The sequence below is a fragment of the Nannobrachium achirus genome (assembly GCF_963921795.1).
Source record: "Nannobrachium achirus genome assembly, chromosome: 4".
In the NCBI taxonomy this organism is placed as follows: Eukaryota; Metazoa; Chordata; class Actinopteri; order Myctophiformes; family Myctophidae; genus Nannobrachium; species Nannobrachium achirus.
The window spans coordinates 920,816-946,655 of NC_137813.1; the positions used below are offsets into that span (position 1 = coordinate 920,816).

A 25,840-nucleotide genomic window follows, 5' to 3' on the forward strand; every position below is an offset into this window, starting at 1 on the left:
TCCTCATGTCAGTAAAGCTGCTTTGAGTTGAATTGAAGTCTTGGTAAAGACACGCTGTGATTGGTCAGTAGTCACTGTGAGTGGCAGTGTGTGCTTTCAGAACGTTTGCATTTCTGCCTGGACCATTTACAAGTCGCTCCAATGAACTGCAGTTTGTTATCAGATATTGAACCACTTGAACCGTCCATACTAATAGTAAACTTGACCTTTCACTCTGTACTTAGTCTGCTCTTTTTCCCCTCCACACCAAACCTCTTTGTCGATAATAGCCGATCTACAAGCTCACAACGCCTCTGCGTTTTGTGGTATGAGCCAATAAGGGAAGTGGATCAACGTCACGTGACTTCCTTGTTTGGAAAAAAACACAGACTAAAACAAAGAATAATGAATATTGTCAGAATTTTAGAATATCCGGTGGTGCCGTTTTCATTTCTCACTACATCGGTGGTCGTTGCAACTACAGTACTTCACCATGTGTTGTGCTATGATGAAATAAAACCATAAACTGTAACAGCGTTTAGACTACGTTCTGGTATTCTGTGTGTTTGTTTTAATTCTACCTCTCTGTGAAACCACACAGATGTCCTGTTGGATCTTCTTGACTTCAGGGTTAGGGTTAGGTATAATAAGGGTTAGGTACTGTAGTGTATAGGGTTAGAGTTATCTATAATAATAATAATAATTCTACCTCTCTGTGAAACCACACAGATGTCCTGTTGGATCTTCTTGACCTCCGGGGTTAGGGTTAGGTATAATAAGGGTTAGGGTTAGTTAGAGTTAGGTATAATAAGGGTTAGGTATAGGGTTAGGTATAAGGGTTAGGTATAGGGTTAGGGTTAGGGTTAGTTAGGGTTAGGTATAAGGGTTAGAGTTAGAGTTAGGTAGGGTTAGGTATAGGGTTAGGGTTAGAGTTAGGTAGGGTTAGGTATAGGGTTAGGGTTAGGGTTCTTCTACCTCTCTGTGAAACCACACAGATGTCCTGTTGGATCTTCTTGACCTCTGGGGTGGTGACCTGAGGAGTGGACAGCTGGGAGTACACATATCCTGGGATGGACTGCACTGACGCCCCCATGTGGCCAGAGCTGGTACTGAGGTGACTGGAGGTGAACTGGAAGAACAGCACAATATTTATTCATTTAGACAAACCTGAACACAAACCTCATGTGTCACTCTAGATTTAACCAACATGTTATGCTTTAAACATTAAAAAATAACAGATCTACAAGCTCGCAGTGCAGCACTATTTTTGGAAAATCATGAACATGAATTTGTGCAAATCTTTGAATATTTTTGACCCGATTCTATAAATGTTTTCTAAATCCTTCTTCTAAATCAGTGGTTCTCAAACTTTTTCACATCAAGGACCCCCAAAACTACATGTGTTTTGCCGCGATCTCAAAATATGTTGTTCCAGGGACCCCCCCAGAAGCAAATATTTGAGTTACAAATGTTCGCTTTTAAAAAGATATATATATATATATATTCAAAGACTTGCAACAACAAAAAAATATATCACAATTTTCCAAAAATAGCAGATCTTGTAGCCTTAAATAATTCTAGGCCTGAATATTAACACTGAGGTGACTGAGGGAGCAGCAGAATGGAATATGAATGCAGAGGTTAAAGCAATACAATAAAAAACACAAGACTGACATTTATTTTGTCCCAATGTGTGACTGGTGAAACTCTGAAAGCAGAACTCTCTCTCTCTGCTAAGGTTTTTTTTTTCAAGGTCAAGGATTAAGCAGGGCCCCTGTTAAATGATCACACGCTCCGTCATTGATTCATGTGCATCCTCCTATGTTTATAAAGGGTTAACCCTAACCCTGACTGAAAATAACTTTGTTCTTCAAGTTTAAAATGATACTAAATATTTTTTCAAGTGTCCAAATAAATTCCAAATATTATCAAATGATCTCGCGGCACCCCTGGACTGCCGTCACGGCACCCCAGGGTGCCCCGTCACCCACTTTGAAAACCCCTGCTATAGCCTAAGGCCTACTACGTTTTAACAAGTTCGTTCGCGATTGTATTTTCTTTCACCCGGAACAGAAAAATAACAATCGCAGCCATCAGTGCTTTTGTAACGGCCGGTAGAGAAGGGCTCGTTGTAAACATGAACGTGATCTGAATCCATTGTTGTGAATTTCATAACACTGGCCTGTATGGAAAACTAGACTTCCTGATTGAGTTATCTCCCGATGCATTGTGGGAATTTGAGTTTTGCAGACCGCAAGACCGGGTGCACATTATTGTGTATTATTATTTTATGCTTTGACTATTGGAAAATAGCAGATCTACAAGCTCACAGCGCCTCGGTGCCGTGCTATGAGCTTGTAGATCTGCTATTTTTGAAAAATCGTGAAAATTAGAATTTTGACCCGATTCTATAAGTGTTTTTTGAATCCTTCTAAGACTTTGAAAAACCTATGTTTCTATGTCAGCAATCTGGCCAGCCATCGTCAAAGAAAAGGTCCTTTTCATTTAACTGGAGCTCAGTTCGTCTGTTCTTGAGAGACTACTATGTCAGTGGTTCTCAAACTTTTTCATGTCTAGGACCCCCAAACCTATATGTATTTGCCACGGATCCTCATCTCAAAATATCTAGCTCCAGGGACCCCCCAGAAGCAACATTTGAGTTACAAACGTTTGCTTTGAAAATACATATATTCAAAGATTTGCAAACATTTTCACGACTTTTTTCAAAAAAAGTGCTGCGCTGCGAGCTTGTAGATCTGCTATTTTTCAATAGCTAAAGCATAAAATAATGATACACAATAAGGTGTACGCGTTCTGAATGTGTTAAGGGTTGATAGGTCCTACCTGTCCCCCCATGGCCTCCACTCTGCTCAGGGTTCTGGAATGTCCAAAGATCTTGTTCCCTTTCTTCTTGGGCTTCTCCAGAGAGATGTTCTGCACACACGCACGCGCACACACACACACACACACACACACACACACACACACACACACACACACACACACACACACACACACACACACACACACACACACACACACACACACACACACACACACACACACACACACACACACACACACACACACACACACACACACACACACACACACACACAAATGTGTTATAGTCAGGGAATATTAATAAAACCTGGGAATAAATTCCTTACCAAACAATGTCTTCACCAATGTGTTTGTAAAGGTGTCTAGTAACATATCTAACAAAGATTGAAATCCAACATCCCTAGCAAAATGTTTGACAGCTAGGGTAATTCTGGGTCTCATTCACTTACTATACACTGTACTATAAGTTGTACTATAAGGGGGAAAAAAAATCACTCCCAAAAATATGCTTTAAGTAGCATGTGAGGGGTCTAACTATGTGTTTTTAATTATTCTGAATCCATTGCAGCATTTGTTTTGCACGAAAAACATTCATTGGGCCAAAATCAGAAGCAAAAAAACTATGGTTTAGTGATGAGTCATCACTTTTCACAAGGTGTATGGGGTCAAAATTTTGGCCCAAGGAATGTTTTTCGTGCAAAACAAAGGCTTGCAATGGATTCGGAATAATTAAAAACACCTAGTTGGACGTTTGCTTTAAAAATACATATATTCAAAGATCTGCACACATTTTCACGACTTTAAAAAAATAGCAGATCTACAAGCTCTGTACATCTGCTATTTTTCAATAGTTAAAGCAGTCAAAAATCCTAGGCCTAAATGGGTTAATAAGGTAGATGCAAATTATGAGTCTGTGTTTGGATGACTGAGAAGCTAAAACTACTCTTTGAACATGATATTTATTCTTTTACTTATTCTCATTTCTTGACAAGGTTTGTTCAATGAGAAGGAGGGACATTTACATGTCAAATAGTATTGTCTTGTGTGTTATTATTCTGTTCATGTGTACTGAATGCATATTTAGTTATCTGATATGTTATAAGATGTGATATGAACGGGAGGGACTGTTGATGTCAGTGTAATGTACTTTCTTTATGTAATGTGTCATATAATCCCATATGGGATGGGCCAGATTGATGGCATGACACGTAAATTAATATTTCATCCATTCATAAGCTGGTTTGGCCGGATATCATTCCACGCGTGCGTGCGTGCGTGCGTGCGTGCGTGCGTGCGTGCGTGCGTGCGTTTGTATGTGTGAGAGACATGGGACAATATGACATTTTCATGTCACAATTAGTGTGACAAAAAAAAAATTGATTTACGATATTATCGCGATAATCAAATTATCCCCAACATTCATTGTCCTGGTGCGGGACATTTGCCAAAAAAATGCCTATCTACATGTCGCGATGCGTTGTGAGCTTGTAGATCTGCTATTTTTGGTCAAATAGATTTGGTAGAGTGAAAAAAATAAGTTTGTTATTTACAGGTCCGTCAGGTCGCAGTTACTATCAAAACCTCGACCAGCTGTCCGTCAGTCAGTCTGTCACACGTCACACTTTTGCCCTGCTCATATCTCTGCAACCGTTGCCCCGATCCATGCCAAATTCTACACACACACTCCTTGCCTGCCAAACCACAACCTCCACCCATCAATTCTCACATGACCCTCTTCTAGCGCCACCATGAGGCCGATTTTCGGCCACTGCTCCTACAGATTTTGCTCTCAAATCACGCTGTAACCTGACGGTCGCTTATATCTCCCGATTAGTATTAGTATTCATTATAGAGGGTTTAAATGGTTGTCAAATAAAAGGTGAATTGATCCCAGTGGATAATTTCACAATAAATGAAATCTTCACGATCTGATTTATAGTGATTTTAGTGTGTGTGTGTGTGTGTGTGTGTGTGTGTGTGTGTGTGTGTGTGTGTGTGTGTGTGTGTGTGTGTGTGTGTGCGCGTGCGCGTGCGTGTGTGAGATAGGTATTTTGTTGTGGTTTATATCATCTTTTTATCAATACATATTGATGACCACCTGACCCTAAGGCATATTGATGACCACCTGACCCTAAAGCACAGTGACTGTGTCTATATGGAACATCCTATGAACTCTTTACTACTGTATATGGAACATCCTATGAACTCTTTGCTACGTATATGGAACATCCTATGAACTCTTTACTACTGTATATGGAACATCCTATGAACTCTTTACTACTGTATATGGAACATCCTATGAACTCTTTGCTACGTATATGGAACATCCTATGAACTCTTTGCTACTGTATATGGAACATCCTATGAACTCTTTACTACTGTATATGGAACATCCTATGAACTCTTTACTACTGTATATGGAACATCCTATGAACTCTTTACTACTGTATATGGAACATCCTATGAACTCTTTGCTACGTATATGGAACATCCTATGAACTCTTTACTACTGTATATGGAACATCCTATGAACTCTTTGCTACGTATATGGAACATCCTATGAACTCTTTACTACTGTATATGGAACATCCTATGAACTCTTTGCTACGTATATGGAACATCCTATGAACTCTTTACTACTGTATATGGAACATCCTATGAACTCTTTACTACTGTATATGGAACATCCTATGAACTCTTTACTACTGTATATGGAACATCCTATGAACTCTTTGCTACGTATATGGAACATCCTATGAACTCTTTACTACTGTATATGGAACATCCTATGAACTCTTTACTACTGTATATGGAACATCCTATGAACTCTTTACTACTGTATATGGAACATCCTATGAACTCTTTACTACTGTATATGGAACATCCTATGAACTCTTTGCTACGTATATGGAACATCCTATGAACTCTTTACTACTGTATATGGAACATCCTATGAACTCTTTGCTACTGTATATGGAACATCCTATGAACTCTTTGCTACTGTATATGGAACATCCTATGAACTCTTTACTACTGTATATGGAACATCCTATGAACTCTTTGCTACGTATATGGAACATCCTATGAACTCTTTACTACTGTATATGGAACATCCTATGAACTCTTTGCTACTGTATATGGAACATCCTATGAACTCTTTACTACTGTATATGGAACATCCTATGAACTCTTTACTACTGTATATGGAACATCCTATGAACTGTTTGCTACTGTATATGGAACATCCTATGAACTCTTTGCTACTGTATATGGAACATCCTATGAACTCTTTACTACTGTATATGGAACATCCTATGAACTCTTTGCTACTGTATATGGAACATCCTATGAACTCTTTACTACTGTATATGGAACATCCTATGAACTCTTTACTACTGTATATGGAACATCCTATGAACTCTTTACTACTGTATATGGAACATCCTATGAACTCTTTGCTACTGTATATGGAACATCCTATGAACTCTTTACTACTGTATATGGAACATCCTATGAACTCTTTGCTACTGTATATGGAACATCCTATGAACTCTTTACTACTGTATATGGAACATCCTATGAACTCTTTACTACTGTATATGGAACATCCTATGAACTCTTTACTACTGTATATGGAACATCCTATGAACTCTTTACTACTGTATATGGAACATCCTATGAACTCTTTGCTACTGTATATGGAACATCCTATGAACTCTTTACTACTGTATATGGAACATCCTATGAACTCTTTGCTACTGTATATGGAACATCCTATGAACTCTTTACTACTGTATATGGAACATCCTATGAACTCTTTACTACTGTATATGGAACATCCTATGAACTCTTTACTACTGTATATGGAACATCCTATGAACTCTTTGCTACTGTATATGGAACATCCTATGAACTCTTTACTACTGTATATGGAACATCCTATGAACTCTTTACTACTGTATATGGAACATCCTATGAACTCTTTGCTACGTATATGGAACATCCTATGAACTCTTTACTACTGTATATGGAACATCCTATGAACTCTTTACTACTGTATATGGAACATCCTATGAACTCTTTGCTACGTATATGGAACATCCTATGAACTCTTTACTACTGTATATGGAACATCCTATGAACTCTTTGCTACTGTATATGGAACATCCTATGAACTCTTTACTACTGTATATGGAACATCCTATGAACTCTTTACTACTGTATATGGAACATCCTATGAACTCTTTACTACTGTATATGGAACATCCTATGAACTCTTTACTACTGTATATGGAACATCCTATGAACTCTTTACTACTGTATATGGAACATCCTATGAACTCTTTACTACTGTATATGGAACATCCTATGAACTCTTTGCTACGTATATGGAACATCCTATGAACTCTTTACTACTGTATATGGAACATCCTATGAACTCTTTACTACTGTATATGGAACATCCTATGAACTCTTTGCGTACTGTATATGGAACATCCTATGAACTATTTACTACTGTATATGGAACATCCTATGAACTCTTTACTACTGTATATGGAACATCCTATGAACTCTTTGCTACGTATATGGAACATCCTATGAACTCTTTACTACTGTATATGGAACATCCTATGAACTCTTTACTACTGTATATGGAACATCCTATGAACTCTTTGCTACGTATATGGAACATCCTATGAACTCTTTACTACTGTATATGGAACATCCTATGAACTCTTTACTACTGTATATGGAACATCCTATGAACTCTTTGCTACTGTATATGGAACATCCTATGAACTCTTTACTACTGTATATGGAACATCCTATGAACTCTTTACTACTGTATATGGAACATCCTATGAACTCTTTACTACTGTATATGGAACATCCTATGAACTCTTTGCTACTGTATATGGAACATCCTATGAACTCTTTACTACTGTATATGGAACATCCTATGAACTCTTTACTACTGTATATGGAACATCCTATGAACTCTTTACTACTGTATATGGAACATCCTATGAACTCTTTGCTACTGTATATGGAACATCCTATGAACTCTTTACTACTGTATATGGAACATCCTATGAACTCTTTACTACTGTATATGGAACATCCTATGAACTCTTTGCTACTGTATATGGAACATCCTATGAACTCTTTGCTACTGTATATGGAACATCCTATGAACTCTTTACTACTGTATATGGAACATCCTATGAACTCTTTGCTACTGTATATGGAACATCCTATGAACTCTTTACTACTGTATATGGAACATCCTATGAACTCTTTACTACTGTATATGGAACATCCTATGAACTCTTTGCTACGTATATGGAACATCCTATGAACTCTTTGCTACTGTATATGGAACATCCTATGAACTCTTTACTACTGTATATGGAACATCCTATGAACTCTTTACTACTGTATATGGAACATCCTATGAACTCTTTACTACTGTATATGGAACATCCTATGAACTCTTTGCTACGTATATGGAACATCCTATGAACTCTTTGCTACTGTATATGGAACATCCTATGAACTCTTTACTACTGTATATGGAACATCCTATGAACTCTTTACTACTGTATATGGAACATCCTATGAACTCTTTACTACTGTATATGGAACATCCTATGAACTCTTTACTACTGTATATGGAACATCCTATGAACTCTTTACTACTGTATATGGAACATCCTATGAACTCTTTGCTACGTATATGGAACATCCTATGAACTCTTTGCTACTGTATATGGAACATCCTATGAACTCTTTACTACTGTATATGGAACATCCTATGAACTCTTTACTACTGTATATGGAACATCCTATGAACTCTTTACTACTGTATATGGAACATCCTATGAACTCTTTACTACTGTATATGGAACATCCTATGAACTCTTTGCTACTGTATATGGAACATCCTATGAACTCTTTACTACTGTATATGGAACATCCTATGAACTCTTTACTACTGTATATGGAACATCCTATGAACTCTTTACTACTGTATATGGAACATCCTATGAACTCTTTGCTACGTATATGGAACATCCTATGAACTCTTTACTACTGTATATGGAACATCCTATGAACTCTTTACTACTGTATATGGAACATCCTATGAACTCTTTGCTACGTATATGGAACATCCTATGAACTCTTTACTACTGTATATGGAACATCCTATGAACTCTTTGCTACTGTATATGGAACATCCTATGAACTCTTTACTACTGTATATGGAACATCCTATGAACTCTTTACTACTGTATATGGAACATCCTATGAACTCTTTACTACTGTATATGGAACATCCTATGAACTCTTTACTACTGTATATGGAACATCCTATGAACTCTTTACTACTGTATATGGAACATCCTATGAACTCTTTACTACTGTATATGGAACATCCTATGAACTCTTTGCTACGTATATGGAACATCCTATGAACTCTTTACTACTGTATATGGAACATCCTATGAACTCTTTACTACTGTATATGGAACATCCTATGAACTCTTTGCGTACTGTATATGGAACATCCTATGAACTATTTACTACTGTATATGGAACATCCTATGAACTCTTTACTACTGTATATGGAACATCCTATGAACTCTTTGCTACGTATATGGAACATCCTATGAACTCTTTACTACTGTATATGGAACATCCTATGAACTCTTTACTACTGTATATGGAACATCCTATGAACTCTTTGCTACGTATATGGAACATCCTATGAACTCTTTACTACTGTATATGGAACATCCTATGAACTCTTTACTACTGTATATGGAACATCCTATGAACTCTTTGCTACTGTATATGGAACATCCTATGAACTCTTTACTACTGTATATGGAACATCCTATGAACTCTTTACTACTGTATATGGAACATCCTATGAACTCTTTACTACTGTATATGGAACATCCTATGAACTCTTTGCTACTGTATATGGAACATCCTATGAACTCTTTACTACTGTATATGGAACATCCTATGAACTCTTTACTACTGTATATGGAACATCCTATGAACTCTTTACTACTGTATATGGAACATCCTATGAACTCTTTGCTACTGTATATGGAACATCCTATGAACTCTTTGCTACTGTATATGGAACATCCTATGAACTCTTTACTACTGTATATGGAACATCCTATGAACTCTTTGCTACTGTATATGGAACATCCTATGAACTCTTTACTACTGTATATGGAACATCCTATGAACTCTTTACTACTGTATATGGAACATCCTATGAACTCTTTACTACTGTATATGGAACATCCTATGAACTCTTTACTACTGTATATGGAACATCCTATGAACTCTTTACTACTGTATATGGAACATCCTATGAACTCTTTACTACTGTATATGGAACATCCTATGAACTCTTTGCTACGTATATGGAACATCCTATGAACTCTTTGCTACTGTATATGGAACATCCTATGAACTCTTTACTACTGTATATGGAACATCCTATGAACTCTTTACTACTGTATATGGAACATCCTATGAACTCTTTACTACTGTATATGGAACATCCTATGAACTCTTTGCTACTGTATATGGAACATCCTATGAACTCTTTGCTACTGTATATGGAACATCCTATGAACTCTTTGCTACTGTATATGGAACATCCTATGAACTCTTTACTACTGTATATGGAACATCCTATGAACTCTTTACTACTGTATATGGAACATCCTATGAACTCTTTACTACTGTATATGGAACATCCTATGAACTCTTTGCTACGTATATGGAACATCCTATGAACTCTTTGCTACTGTATATGGAACATCCTATGAACTCTTTGCTACGTATATGGAACATCCTATGAACTCTTTACTACTGTATATGGAACATCCTATGAACTCTTTGCTACTGTATATGGAACATCCTATGAACTGTTGAAACGTCATCTACTGACTGACCAAATGACCATACATAAACTCATGTCAAAACATCATTTGTCAGAGAGAGAGCACGAACCATTGATTATTCTGTTGTACCTTTGTCTTGAATACTCTCTCTCCAGTAAACATTCCATTCTCACTCTTATTTCTGTGTGATGGATTATTGTATCTCATAGGGGAATAAGGTGTTGTTGTTTACAAATAATATATTTATCAGTGCGTGTGCCTTTTCAAACCGTGGGAGGAGCCTCAGACTGACCTGCATGCTGATTCGTCGGTCCAGGTCGGTGTTGGTGATTGGCTGTCCTCCGTCCAGCCAATGGAGTCGCTGGATGAGCTGAACCAGCTCTGTCATCTCCAGCTGGCAGCGCGCCAACTCTGGGGGCAAAGGTCACACAGGGTCAAAGGTCACACAGGGCAAAGGTCACACCCAGGGCAAAGGTCACACACAGGGCAAAGGTCACACAGGGCAAAGGTCACACAGGGCAAAGGTCACACACAGGGCAAAGGTCACACAGGGCAAAGGTCACACACAGGGCAAAGGTCAAACACATCTGCATTTCAGTGAACCAATCATTTCGTTCACAGCAACGATAAAAAGCTTAAACAGTCAGTTTCCTTCTCCACATTGTAATCATCATAGTATCATCGTAGTGACATCATAGTATCCTACCATGGGTTGTAGCATCAGTGTCATGTGACTGTATCATCGTAGTGACATCATAGTATCCTACCATGGGTTGTAGCATCAGTGTCATGTGACTGTATCATCGTAGTGACATCATAGTATCCTACCATGGGTTGTAGCATCAGTGTCATGTGACTGTATCATCGTAGTGACATCATAGTATCTTACCATGGGTTGTAGCATCAGTGTCATGTGACTGTATCATCGTAGTGACATCATAGTATCTTACCATGGGTTGTAGCATCAGTGTCATGTGACTGTCTCAGCCAGGCAGACACCTTGCTGTTGACTCCCTGGTTTCCATGGTTACTGCTGTTGTCCCCGGCGTCGCCATGGGAACCAGCGCTGCTAGCTAGGCTAGCGGTGCTAGCACTGTTAGGCTGTGTGACACACAGAACAACACAGATGCTATTAATCCACACTGGTTTACAGCTGATTAAAATCAAATCAATAGAGATTAGTAATCTAGAGCAGGGGTTCTCAACCTTTTCAGCCCGCGACCCCCGAAATAATCATATTTTAACTGGGGACCCCCAAAATAATCATATTTTAACTGGGGACCCCCCACCCTGACGAGCATTACATTTACATTAGAATTACATTTTGTATAACACGGTTGGTTCTATTGTGAAAATAGCAGATCTACATGCTCACAATGCCTTGCGCTTTGAGGCGGTGTGAGCATGTAGATCTGCTATTTTAAAGATTTCTGCCTGACAATTTGGCCAATGTTTATTGTCATTTTAGAGGTATTAAAAAGTCCTTAAATTGTCACTTTAGAAATGTGCAGATACCCTCTATACACTTAAACTTTATGTTGGTTTGTTTACTGTTGAGAGAGACAATTGAAGACAATGTTTCACATTATGTCAATCATCTGGGGACCCCCCAAAATAAAGTGGGGACCCCCCTGGGGGTCCTGACCCACAGGTTGAGACCCACTGACCTATAGAATAGGATCACAGGTAAACCAGGAACCCATCAGTCTAAAAACAGCAGATATTACTAATAACTACAGCTTGTAGATCTGCTATTCTTCAATATCTAAAGTATAAAATAAATGGATTAAGAGTTCTCTGTGCTCCACTGACCATGTCTGGTGCTGCTCGGTTCCTCTGGGTCAGACTGCTCATGGCTGGCAGGGAGGCGTGGCCTGCAGACAGGGAGGCGTGGCCAGTAGACAGCGCGTGGAGCACCCCATGGTGCACGCTTAGAGCCTCGTTCTTCTTAAAGACACGGTGCGCACACAGCTTGGTCAGCCAGATGTAGAACACATCTGAACTCTTAGCCTGGACGACACAATATGATAATAGATTATTACAATATTACAATATTACAATATTACATCATTACATCATTACAATATTACATCATTACAATATTACAATATTACATTATTACAATATTACATTATTACAATATTACATTATTACATTATTACAATATTACATTATTACATTATTACAATATTACAATATTACAATATTACATTATTACAATATTACAATATTACATTATTACAATATTACATTATTACAATATTACATTATTACAATCTTACATTATTACATTCTTACATTATTACAATATTACATTATTACAATATTACATTATTACAATATTACATTATTACAATATTACATTATTACATTATTACAATATTACATTATTACAATATTACATTTTTACAATATTACAATATTACAATATTACAATATTACATTATTACAATATTACATTATTACATTATTACAATATTACATTATTACAATAAATATTACATTATTACAATATTACATTATTACAATATTACAATATTACATTATTACAATATTACATTATTACAATATTACATTATTACATTATTACAATATTACATTATTACAATATTACATTACATTATTACAAAGGGTTAGATTCACACAAGTGGATTTATCTCCCTATCTAAAGCCCTTTATCTAACCCCTACCTCTATCTAACCCCATCTAAAGCCCTTTGCACAAAGGGTTAGATTCACACAAGTGGATTTATCTCATAAAATCTAACTCCAGATCACGTTCATGTTTAAAACGAGCCCTTCTCTACCGGCCGTTACCAAAGCACTGATTGATGACACACGTGATTGTCATTTATCTGTTCTGAGTGAAAGAAAATACTATTGCGACGAAACACAGGAAATACTCTGATTAAAATTACTCTGGTTACTTTTACTCCGAGTCTCCGAAATAAGGGAAAAAACAATACCCTGGCACTCTGTGATTAAATCATTGTTTAATCAACGGCCATCGAGTCAGAGAGAAATGACATTCATTTGGTGTCCTACCTTAAGGTGCTACAGACTATCTATAAAAGGTAACATTTGTACCTTCAGATGGAACAGACTGTATAAAGGGTATAAATGTGTACCTTCAGATGGTACAGACGGTATAAAGGGTATAAATTAATACCTTCAGATGGTACAGACGGTATAAAGGGTAACATTAATACCTTCAGATGGAACAGACTGTATAAAGGGTAACATTAATACCTTCAGATGGTACAGACTGTATAAAGGGTATAAATTAATACCTTCAGATGGTACAGACTGTCTCCAGCGTCGAGGTCGATCCTGTTGGATTTCTTATTGATTGACATGACGGACAGACTGACGTCTATGCAGCCGTGGAGCTTCCCTCTCTGGACCTGAAACAGTAGAAGAAGAAACATCATTAATGTAACAGTAGAAGAAGAAACATCATTAATGTAACAGTAGAAGAAGAAACATCATTAATCTAACAGTAGAAGAAGAAACATCATTAATGTAACAGTAGAAGAAGAAACATCATTAATGTGACAGTAGAAGAAGAAACATCATTAATGTAACAGGAGAAGAAGAAACATCATTAATGTGACAGTAGAAGAAGAAACATCATTAATCTAACAGTAGAAGAAGAAACATCATTAATGTGACAGCAGAAGAAGAAACATCATTAATCTAACAGTAGAAGAAGAAACATCATTAATCTAACAGTAGAAGAAGAAACATCATTAATGTAACAGTAGAAGAAGAAACATCATTAATCTAACAGTAGAAGAAGAAACATCATTAATCTAACAGTAGAAGAAGAAACATCATTAATGTGACAGTAGAAGAAGAAACATCATTAATTTAACAGTAGAAGAAGAAACATCATTAATCTGACAGTAGAAGAAGAAACATCATTAATCTAACAGTAGAAGAAGAAACCTCATTAATGTGACAGTAGAAGAAGAAACATCATTAATGTGACAGTAGAAGAAGAAACATCATTAATGTGACAGTAGAAGAAGAAACATCATTAATGTGACAGTAGAAGAAGAAACATCATTAATGTGACAGTAGAAGAAGAGACATCATTAATGTAACAGTAGAAGAAGAAACATCATTAATTTAACAGTAGAAGAAGAAACATCATTAATGTGACAGTAGAAGAAGAAACATCATTAGTAACTAAAGTGATAAAATCATAAATGGTTAAAACCACACTAAAAGCAGTGACAGTTGTAAAGTCAGTAAAACATTGATTGAATTCATTGAACTGAATATTTATATAGACTCTACTGCACAGCAGCCATATTGGAGATGAATCGGTCCTCTTCCTTCCTTACCTTACCCAAGAAGGATCAAAGAAGGAGAAGACACCATAAGTCACGCCCACACCACGGTCCATGTGCCATGACACTTTGAGTGGCGGAACTTGCAACGGAAGCTCGATGAATAACATTGGCGTCTATGAGCTTCGGCTGGGACAGCTCATGAACAAAAAATAATTCTGAACGATTGAGACCTTTTCTGTTGCTGTTTCTGTCTCTGAGCTATCGAGATTTGGATTCCAGACAGGAATGGTGGAGAGTCTCACGTTACTATCTAGTTCAGAAACGTAAATTGTGCTCTTTAGATGCCTCTATAATGTTATACAGTGTACTCACCGAAAAGCAACACAGCACAAAACAATGTGTGACATGTTTTCTTTTATATTCCTGAGCTGAGTGTTTTATAAAGGTCTCTATCGTTCAGAATTATTTTTTGTTCATGAGCTGCCCCAGCCGGCGCTCATAGACTCCAATGTTATTCACCGAACCTCCGGTGCCAGTTTTGCCACGAGAGTGTCATGGCGGATGGCCATGGAGCCTAAAATGACGTCGGTGTCCATTCCTTCTTTGATCTTCCTTGACCTTACCAATGATACTAATGAGTATCCTTACCTTACCAATGATACTAATGAGTATCCTTACCTTACCAATGATACTAATGAGTATCCTGGCCAGCCAGCCTCATGCTGTGCATTCACTCCCTCCTTCCTTCCTTCCCACAACATGAGTCTGGCCTTCGGTCAATTGGCAGCTTGAAAAGTGACAGACAGACTCCTCTAACCAATCAGCGTAGCAAAACATCTCTCAGCCAGTCGGAAGAACGGCAAACAAACACGTCTTTTAGGCCGATGAACTCCGCTAGCGCATCCCCCGTGTTCCTTTTTAATTGTTGTAATTGATTCCAACTCTGAAATAACTTCACTTATTGCTTGTTTTATCGTTTCAGCGTTAACTGTTACACTCGTTGCATCGAGAGCAGCCATTGTTGTTTTGAAAATGCTGCAGCATGCATTTACATCACCATCCACACATGGACCAATCAGGGGAAGCTTTTCACTTGTTGTGCGGACAGCAGTTGAAACGCAGTCACTGATTGGCCCCGATCAGAAAACGATGGAGGCCAACTTCTCCTACTCGCTGCCTACTGTTACTCTTTCTGCTGAAGTCCAGACCTCAGACTGTGGAAGGAGGAATGAGTGAACGCAGTGTGAGGGATGTTAGCCAGGCTAACTAATGAAGGCTCTGTTCCATTTAGTATAGCATGATGCTAACTAATGAAGGCTCTGTTCCATTTAGTATAGCAGTATGAGGGATGTTAGCCAGGCTAACTAATGAAGGCTCTGTTCCATTTAGTATAGCATGATGCTAACTAATGAAGGCTCTGTTCCATTTAGTATAGCAGGATGCTAACTAATGAAGGCTCTGTTCCATTTAGTATAGCAGTGTGAGGGATGTTAGCCAGGCTAACTAATGAAGGCTCTGTTCCATTTAGTATAGCAGGATGCCAACTAATGAAGGCTCTGTTCCATTTAGTATAGCAGGATGCTAACTAATGAAGGCTCTGTTCCATTTAGTATAGCAGGATGCTAACTAATGAAGGCTCTGTTCCATTTAGTATAGCAGTATGAGGGATGTTAGCCACTAGCCAGGCTAACTAATGAAGGCTCTGTTCCATTTAGTATAGCAGTATGAGGGATGTTAGCCAGGCTAACTAATGAAGGCTCTGTTCCATTTAGTGAAGCAGTATGAGGATGTTAGCCAGGCTAGCTAATGAAGGCTCTGTTCCATTTAGTATAGCAGTATGAGGGATGTTAGCCATGCTAACTAATGAAGGCTCTGTTCCATTTAGTATAGCAGTATGAGGGATGTTAGCCATGCTAACTAATGAAGGCTCTGTTCCATTTAGTATAGCAGACCCTACAATAACTCTGAGAGTACAAATGGAACCTCAGGGACCCTCATGGTTCATTGAGGGTCCCTGAACCAGACTCCCTAACCCCCAAACCGGTGCTCTCTCACTCTGTGCTGCAGCAGAACCTGGAAGTGTTTCCTCCACATGTGGTCAAATAAACACCATCAGAACCCCAAACCATGTGGTCAAATAAACACCATCAGAACCCCAAACCATGTGGTCAAATAAACACCATCAGAACCCCAAACCATGTGGTCAAATAAACACCATCAGAACCCCAAACCATGCAGAGACACCAGCAGGTCTGTCTACTGAGTGTTTAAAATATGTACAGCAGGGTTCCCCAATAGGCTACTGTCTGGCCCCCACCAACCCCAGTAATAATGGTGGTATAAGAGCAGCAACAACACTAGTATATCGTCGTTGTCGGGTGGAAACCTCATATCTCCAAATTTGTATGTTCTTTCGCAAAGTAAAGTCCTGCTTCATCATACAAGGCCGTCGCACAAAAGTAGTGAAAACAGCAGCTCTACAAGCACACAACGCCTTGCAATGCGAGGCGTTGTGTGCTTGTAGATCGGCTGTTTTCACTAGTTTAAATCATTTTTAAAATGATAAATGCAAAACAAAAGGTTTTGGACATACAAGATTTTCACCTGACAACAACGATATCTGAACTGTCGCTGGATTAGCTGGAACGCCAACGTCGCCCCCTGCAATGTTGTGGCCCTCGGCTTGGTACCCTAGACATGATTCAATGTTGTGGCCCTCGGCTTGGTACCCTAGACATGATTCAATGTTGTGGCCCTCGGCTTGGTACCCTAGACATGATTCAATGTTGTGGCCCTCGGCTTGGTACCCTAGACATGATTCAATGTTGTGGCCCTCGGCTTGGTACCCTAGACATGATTCAATGTTGTGGCCCTCGGCTTGTTACCCTAGACATGATTCAATGTTGTGGCCCTCGGCTTGGTACCCTAGACATGATTCAATGTTGTGGCCCTCGGCTTGGTACCCTAGACATGATTCAATGTTGTGGCCCTCGGCTTGGTACCCTAGACATGATTCAATGTTGTGGCCCTCGGCTTGGTACCCTAGACATGATTCAATCTTGTGGCCCTTGGCTTGGTACCCTAGACATGATTCAATGTTGTGGCCCTTGGCTTGGTACCCTAGACATAATTCAATGTTGTGGCCCTTGGCTTGGTACCCTAGACATAATTCAATCTTGTGGCCCTTGGCTTGGTACCCTAGACATGATTCAATGTTGTGGCCCTCGGCTTGGTACCCTAGACATAATTCAATGTTGTGGCCCTCGGCTTGGTACCCTAGACATAATTCAATGTTGTGGCCCTCGGCTTGGTACCCTAGACATGATTAAATGTTGTGGCCCTCAGCTTGGTACCCTAGACATAATTCAATGTTGTGGCCCTCGGCTTGGTACCCTAGACATAATTCAATGTTGTGGCCCTCGGCTTGGTACCCTAGACATGATTAAATGTTGTGGCCCTCAGCTTGGTACCCTAGACATGATTCAATGTTGTGGCCCTCAGCTTGGTACCCTAGACATAATTCAATGTTGTGGCCCTCGGCTTGGTACCCTAGACATGATTCGGCCCTTGGGGAAAACGAATTGGGGAACCCTGATGTACAGTAATTAAATGTGGACTGAATATGATTATGAATATGATATAATTCAGAATTACCTCCACTCTGCTATGCACAGATATGTTAAAGCAGCATTGGCGCGCTGGGGGGCTGGCCGGGTCGTGGGGGGGTGGGGGGCGGCGGGGGGGCGAGAACGGGAACTGTACGAGTAGAGAGAGGGGCGTGGCATAAATGTATGTTTACACAGAAACACTGTTAACTATGGAGATGCAGGGCTGGACGTAAACCAATGAGAGCCCAGCATAGGAATACACTGGGAGACTAATGGTGGGCACACCGGGCATATGCCCAGTCTGGTACACTGGTAGACTAATGGTGGGCCCACCGGGCATATGCCCAGTCTGGTACACTGGTAGACTAATGGTGGGCCCACCGGGCATATGCCCAGTCTGGTACACTGGTAGACTAATGGTGGGCCCACCGGGCATATGCCCAGTCTGGTACACTGGTAGACTAATGGTGGGCCCACCGGGCATATGCCCAGTCTGGTACACTGGTAGACTAATGGTGGGCCCACCGGGCATATGCCCAGTCTGGTACACTGGTAGACTAATGGTGGGCCCACCGGGCATATGCCCAGTAAGGTACACTGGTAGACTAATGGTGGGCGCAGCGGGCATATGCCCAGTCTGGTACACTGGTAGACTAATGGTGGGCCCACCGGGCATATGCCCAGTCTGGTACACTGGTAGACTAATGGTGGGCACACCGGGCATATGCCCAGTAAGGTACACTGGTAGACTAATGGTGGGCGCAGCGGGCATATGCCCAGTAAGGTACACTGGTAGACTAATGGTGGGCGCAGCGGGCATATGCCCAGTCTGGTACACTGGTAGACTAATGGTGGGCACACCGGGCATATGCCCAGTCTGGTACACTGGTAGACTAATGGTGGGCACACCGGGCATATGCCCAGTCTGGTACACTGGTAGACTAATGGTGGGCACACCGGGCATATGCCCAGTCTGCCATGGGGCCAGTCCACCCCTGTAAACATATTAACCATGTGAACTGTCTATATATATGCCCATATATGCCCATATATGCCCATATGCCCATATATGCCCATATATGCCCATATGCCCATATATGCCCATATATGCCCATCTGGCATACGCTATGCTACGGGGTCTTAGTGACATCATCACCAACAAGTGCAACCTGATATCCAGACCAGTATGTTAGGATATAGTTTACTTCATAGGTCAAGTGTTTGCTCCTCAAAATAATGACAGACAGTGCAAGGCCCTTAGCCAATGAGGAGCAGCCAAAGGGCAGATCTTTATGCCCAAACATGGTGTTCCATGAGAGCCCACACTGTTTCGTAGGAACAGTATTTCTCGTTTATAGATAATGCCTCGCTGGGGGCGGGGCTAAGAGCCTAGAGCATTCCTATTGGTTACTCTCCTCCTCACTGGGGGCGGGGCTAAGAGCCTAGAGCATTCCTATTGGTTACTCTCCTCCTCACTGGGGGCGGGGCTAAGAGCCTAGAGCATTCCTATTGGTTACTCTCCTCCTCACTGGGGGCGGGGCTAAGAGCCTAGAGCATTCCTATTGGTTACTCTCCTCCTCACTGGGGGCGGGGCTAAGAGCCTAGAGCATTCCTATTGGTTACTCTCCTCCTCACTGGGGGCGGGGCTAAGAGCCTAGAGCATTCCCATTGGTTACTCTCCTCCTCACTGGGGGCGGGGCTAAGAGCCTAGTGCATTCCCATTGGTTACTCTCCTCCTCACTGGGGGCGGGGCTAAGAGCCTAGAGCATTCCTATTGGTTACTCTCCTCCTCACTGGGGGCGGGGCTAAGAGCCTAGAGCATTCCCATTGGTTACTCTCCTCCTCACTGGGGGCGGGGCTAAGAGCCTAGAGCATTCCTATTGGTTACTCTCCTCCGCACTGGGGGCGGGGCTAAGAGCCTAGAGCATTCCCATTGGTTACTCTCCTCCTCACTGGGGGCGGGGCTAAGAGCCTAGAGCATTCCTATTGGTTACTCTCCTCCTCACTGGGGGCGGGGCTAAGAGCCTAGAGCATTCCTATTGGTTACTCTCCTCCTCACTGGGGGCGGGGCTAAGAGCCTAGAGCATTCCCATTGGTTACTCTCCTCCTCACTGGGGGCGGGGCTAAGAGCCTAGAGCATTCCTATTGGTTACTCTCCTCCTCGCTGGGGGCGGGGCTAAGGCTCAGAGTGGGGTGAGCGAGTGTGAAAGTTGGGGGGTTGGAATTTTGCCTTTGAGACCCACTGGTGTAGCAGAGTGTTTCTAAACCCACTGGTGTAGCAGAGTGTTTCTAAACCCACTGGTGTAGCAGAGTGTTTCCAGTGAGCCAACATGCACAATACCATCACCCTGACTCTGTTTGAGCAGAATGGAACAGAGCCTTCATTAGTATCATTGGTAACACTGACTCTGTTTGAGCAGAATGGAACAGAGCCTTCATTAGTATCATTGGTAACACTGACTCTGTTTGAGCAGAATGGAACAGAGCCTTCATCAGTATCATTGGTAACACTGACTCTGTTTGAGCAGAATGGAACAGAGCCTTCATTAGTATCATTGGTAACACTGACTCTGTTTGAGCAGAATGGAACAGAGCCTTCAATCAGGGACGTGCTGGCCATTGGGAAAAGCAGGACAACTCCCGAACGGCCGGTTCATTCCCGGCCGGTCCAGGCCGGCCATTAGGAAAAAAATCAAAATCAAATGTCGGCGTTCGTTCCATTTTGGGGGCTGGGCAGCTAACAAAGTAAATTGTCACTGTCGGGCAGAAACCTTGTATCTCCAAGTTTCAAATTTGTAGATTTTTTCGCAAAGCCCTGCTTCATCATACAAGGCTGTTGCACGAAAGTAGTGAAAACTTAGTTTATTTCAGTTTTCACTAGTTTAAATCATTTCTTAAATGATAAATACAAAACAAACGGTTTTGGACGTACAAGGTTTTCATCTGACAACGACGAAATATAACTCATGTAATTGGCCCACTGGCTTGTCACTCGTCATGATCTGAAATGGCAAATCTTTGGCCTCTCCAACTCTTTTTCCCGGGCTGAATCAGGGGCCAGCACGTCCCTGCCTTCAAGTAAGAAAGTAAGAAAGAGGCCCAAGTTCAAATGAGCAACAAATTTAAAAATCTTTTAACTCACATCCTGTTGACTCTTGGAGTACTTCAGGATCCCCTTCTCCAACAGGAAGTACCTCTGAAAGAAAGGACCAATCACAGCAGAGCATTAAGACATGAAACAGGGGGTAGATGGCCTTAGTGGGCATGATATTCTTTTCCTAGTGACATTCAGGCCACCCTGCCAGCGTTTGATTGGCTGAAATCCTTGCATGCAGCAGCCCAACCCACTGTAGTCCCTTTGAGTGGCAGTGGGTCACAGAAGCAGCAGTCGGTCACAGAAGCAGCAGTCGGTCACAGAAGCAGCAGTGGGTCACAGAAGCAGCAGTCGCCACGACAATAGCGACTTTAAGCTCGATGATTTTCAGGACGGCAACGCCAGGCAGACTACGGCTGCTATGACGTAATCGCCGTAGCTTTCAAAATGGTTAAGCAAAGCCTCGGCGGCGACGGGTTCCCACCCCTTTCACTGAACGCTTTGGTTCCCATGGCGACGTGTAAACGCAGCAGACGGAGTAGGCGCTACTTCCTCCTCTTCATAAGGTTAGTTCTATAGGGTTAGGGGTACAGTAGGGTACAGTAGGGTAGGGTACCTTGTGCCAGCCCTTCAGAGGGTACTTCCTCCTCTTCATCAGATACCCCTCACAGATCCCAGGGTTAGAGTTAGTTCTATAGGGTTAGGGTTAGTTCTATAGGGTTAGGGTAAGGAGGGTAGGGGTACAGTAGGGTACAGTAGGGTAGGGTACCTTGTGCCAGCCCTTCAGAGGGTACTTCCTCCTCTTCATCAGATACCCCTCACAGATCCCAGGGTTAGGGTTAGTTCTATAGGGTTAGGGTAAGGAGGGTAGGGTAGGGTACCTTGTGCCAGCCTTTCAGAGGGTACTTCCTCCTCTTCATCAGATACCCCTCACAGATCCCAGGGATGCTGAGGTCCAGAGAAGAACCCAGAGCAGGCCCAGCGTCCTGCTGGTCCTCCAGCACCTCCCAGTGGCGAGACTGAGGAACAACACCCACAACAACCAGCTCAAGATTCAAGATTCAAGATGTTTATTGTCACAAGGATGTACAAGTACATGCACTGTGAAAAGCTTAGGTTGGGGGTGCTCCATAATACACAGGATAAAAATAAAATGACATAGCCTAAAATAACAATAACACTCATTTAAAAGTTAAAAACAGTTTAAAAGAACCAGAGTCAGCATACAAGGCTGTAAGGTTCACTGCATACATGTATTTAGTAGTCTAACAGCACGGGGTAGAAAACTGTTCTTTAGTCTACTAGTGCTGGCTTTAATGCTTTGGTACCTTTAATGCTTTGGTACCTTTAATGCTTTAATTGGTACCTTTAATGCTTTGGTACCTTTAATGCTTTGGTACCTTTAATGCTTTAATTGGTACCTTTAATGCTTTGGTACCTTTAATGCTTTGGTACCTTTAATGCTTTGGTACCTTTAATGCTTTGGTACCTTTTCCCTGAAGGCAACATCACAAATAGTCTATTTAGGAGGGTGTGTGGGGTCTTTGATGATCCCCAGGGCCAAAATAATCATATTTTAACCAGGGACCCCCCACCTTGACGAGCACTAAGAGTCAAGGCATTACATTTTGTATAACACGGTTCTATTGTGAAAATAGCAGATCTACATGCTCACAACGCCTCTAATATTTGACAATTCAGCCAATGTTTAATTTGTCATTTCAGAGGTATTAAAAAGTCCTTAAATTGTCACTTTATAAATGTGCAGATACCCTCTATACACTTAAACTTTATGCTGGTTTGTTTACTGTTGAGAGAGAAAACAATGTTTCACATTAAGTTAATCATCTGGGGACCCCCCAAAATCATTTGGGGACCCCCTGGGGGTCCTGACCCACATGTTGAGAACCTTTGCCCTAGTGTTCCTTGATTCAAGTCCAGGGTTAGGGTTAGGTCATAGGTTAGAGGTCATAAGTTAGAGGTCCATGCTGTCCACACTTTTTTCCACACGGAAAACGGCCAACGTGTGTGCATGCATAAGAGCATGCTTGCGTGCGTGCCCGTGTGCATGTATGTGTGAGTGTGCTTGGATACATGCATGTACACTATGTGTGTGTGTGTGTGTGTGTGTGTGTGTGTGTGTGTGTGTGTGTGTGTGTGTGTGTGTGTGTGTGCATGTACAGTATGTGTGTGTGTGTGTGTGTGTGTGTGTGTGTGTGTGTGTGTGTGTGTGCCTGTTTGGAGTGCCTGGATGATCCAGTGCTGTACAGTGTGTATATATATATATATATATATATATATATATATATATATATATAAGGTATCTATCACCTGTTTGGAGTGCCTGGATGATCCAGTGCTGTACAGTGTGTATATATATATATATATATATATATATATATATATATATATATAAGGTATCTATCACCTGTTTGGAGTGCCTGGATGATCCAGTGCTGTACAGTGTGTATGTATGTAGGGTTAGGGTTAGGGTTATAGGGTGTAAAGGTATCTATCTATCTATCACCTGTTTGGAGTGTGTGTGTAAGGGTTAGGTGTAAAGGTATCACCTGTTTAGAGTGCCTGGAGGATCCGGTGCTGTTGTTTCGTGAGTGGCTGGGTTTGAACGGAGACTTCTCCAGGCCGCTCACCACCGATTGGCCGCTGCCCAGAGGAGGCGGGCACACCTGCGGATCCATGGCTGCCGATTGGACGATGAGAGGTTTACAGGGACAGGACGTCTCGACTCGTCAACGTCCTCGTCCAATGAGATGAGAGGACACTGGGGAGGGAGAGAGACATATAGAGAGACACAGACAGAGAGAGAGAGAGAGAGAGAGAGAGAGAGAGAGAGAGAGAGAGAGAGAGAGAGAGAGAGAGAGAGAGAGAGAGAGAGAGAGAGAGAGAGAGAGAGTTCTTTTGGTTAAAACTGACTGAAAATAACTTTGTACTTCAAGTTTAAAATGATACTAAATCTTTTTTCAAATGTCCAAATAAATTCCAACTATTATCAAATGATCTCGCGGCACCCCAGGGTGCCCCGTCACCCCAGAGGGTGCCCCCGTCACCCCAGGGTACCCCCGTCACCCCAGGGTACCCCCGTCACCCCAGGGTGCCCCGTCACCCCAGGGTGCCCCGTCACCCCAGGGTTCCCCGTCACCCACTCTGATCACCCCTGCATTGGGCCTCTCTCTGTGGGATCCTGGTAAACCAAGACTCTCTGGATGGATCAGAAGAATCACACGTCACCACAGGATGAAGAACTGAGACAAACTCCAAAGTGCTTCTATGAGTCAAATAGCTGTGTGTGTGTGTGTGTGTGTGTGTGTGTGTGTGTGTGTGTGTGTGTGAGTATCTGTCAGACTGGTATTTGGATGAACCTAAAGTATTGTTACATGCACTGAGTCATCACCGCCCACACACACTCTCTCTCTCTCTCTGTCTGTCTCTCTCTGTCTCTCACACATAATCCATTTCACACCCAATTACACATAGTTCTAGATATGTCACCATCTCCGTTACACACACACACACACACACACACACACACACACACACACACACACACACACACACACACACACACACACACACACACACACACACACACACACACACACACACACACACACACACACACACACACACACACACACACACACACACACACACACACACACACACACACCAGGTTGTAGGACTACATTCCCATCATGCTTTGCAGGTACAGTGTGTTATGAGATGTTAACTGCAGGTCACATGACGCACTGAGCTGATGACATCATCACTATGATCTGGGTCAGATTACATGAAGTCACTGTGATTATTAACCCATTAAGACTCACTGCGAGCTTGTAGATCTGCTATTTTTGAACAAATAGCAGATCTACAAGCTCACACACACAGTAGAACACACCTTCCACTTAGGCCAGTAAAACTAATGCCATCAAAATAAAACAAAAAGCCCAAACCCTAAAAAAAGGTCACCTTATTTTCCTGTGGTTCTGAACTGGTGTTTAGTAATGATTTAGCCGGGGTGCCTGATGGAGGGGAAAGGAACTGGTTGGAATAACGTGTTCCTTCC

At 41.3% G+C, this 25,840-nt stretch overlaps 1 protein-coding gene across 1 annotated transcript in view; it reads right to left on the reverse strand.

Annotated features, from left to right (window-relative positions):
• LOC308284260 (oxysterol-binding protein-related protein 7-like) overlaps nucleotides 1-24,455 on the reverse strand; it is a gene marked incomplete at both ends in the record, with an annotated part of 61,163 nt that extends 36,708 nt beyond the window's left edge. The window contains 9 exons of the mRNA XM_080724830.1: nucleotides 955-1,108; nucleotides 2,824-2,913; nucleotides 11,050-11,168; nucleotides 11,708-11,858; nucleotides 12,570-12,767; nucleotides 14,047-14,160; nucleotides 21,805-21,858; nucleotides 22,638-22,775; nucleotides 24,327-24,455. Of these exons, the coding sequence (XP_080580956.1) occupies nucleotides 955-1,108; nucleotides 2,824-2,913; nucleotides 11,050-11,168; nucleotides 11,708-11,858; nucleotides 12,570-12,767; nucleotides 14,047-14,160; nucleotides 21,805-21,858; nucleotides 22,638-22,775; nucleotides 24,327-24,455 (1,147 nt within the window). The remainder of the gene's footprint in view (nucleotides 1-954; nucleotides 1,109-2,823; nucleotides 2,914-11,049; nucleotides 11,169-11,707; nucleotides 11,859-12,569; nucleotides 12,768-14,046; nucleotides 14,161-21,804; nucleotides 21,859-22,637; nucleotides 22,776-24,326) is intronic.
• Nucleotides 24,456-25,840: the final 1,385 nt, after the last annotated feature.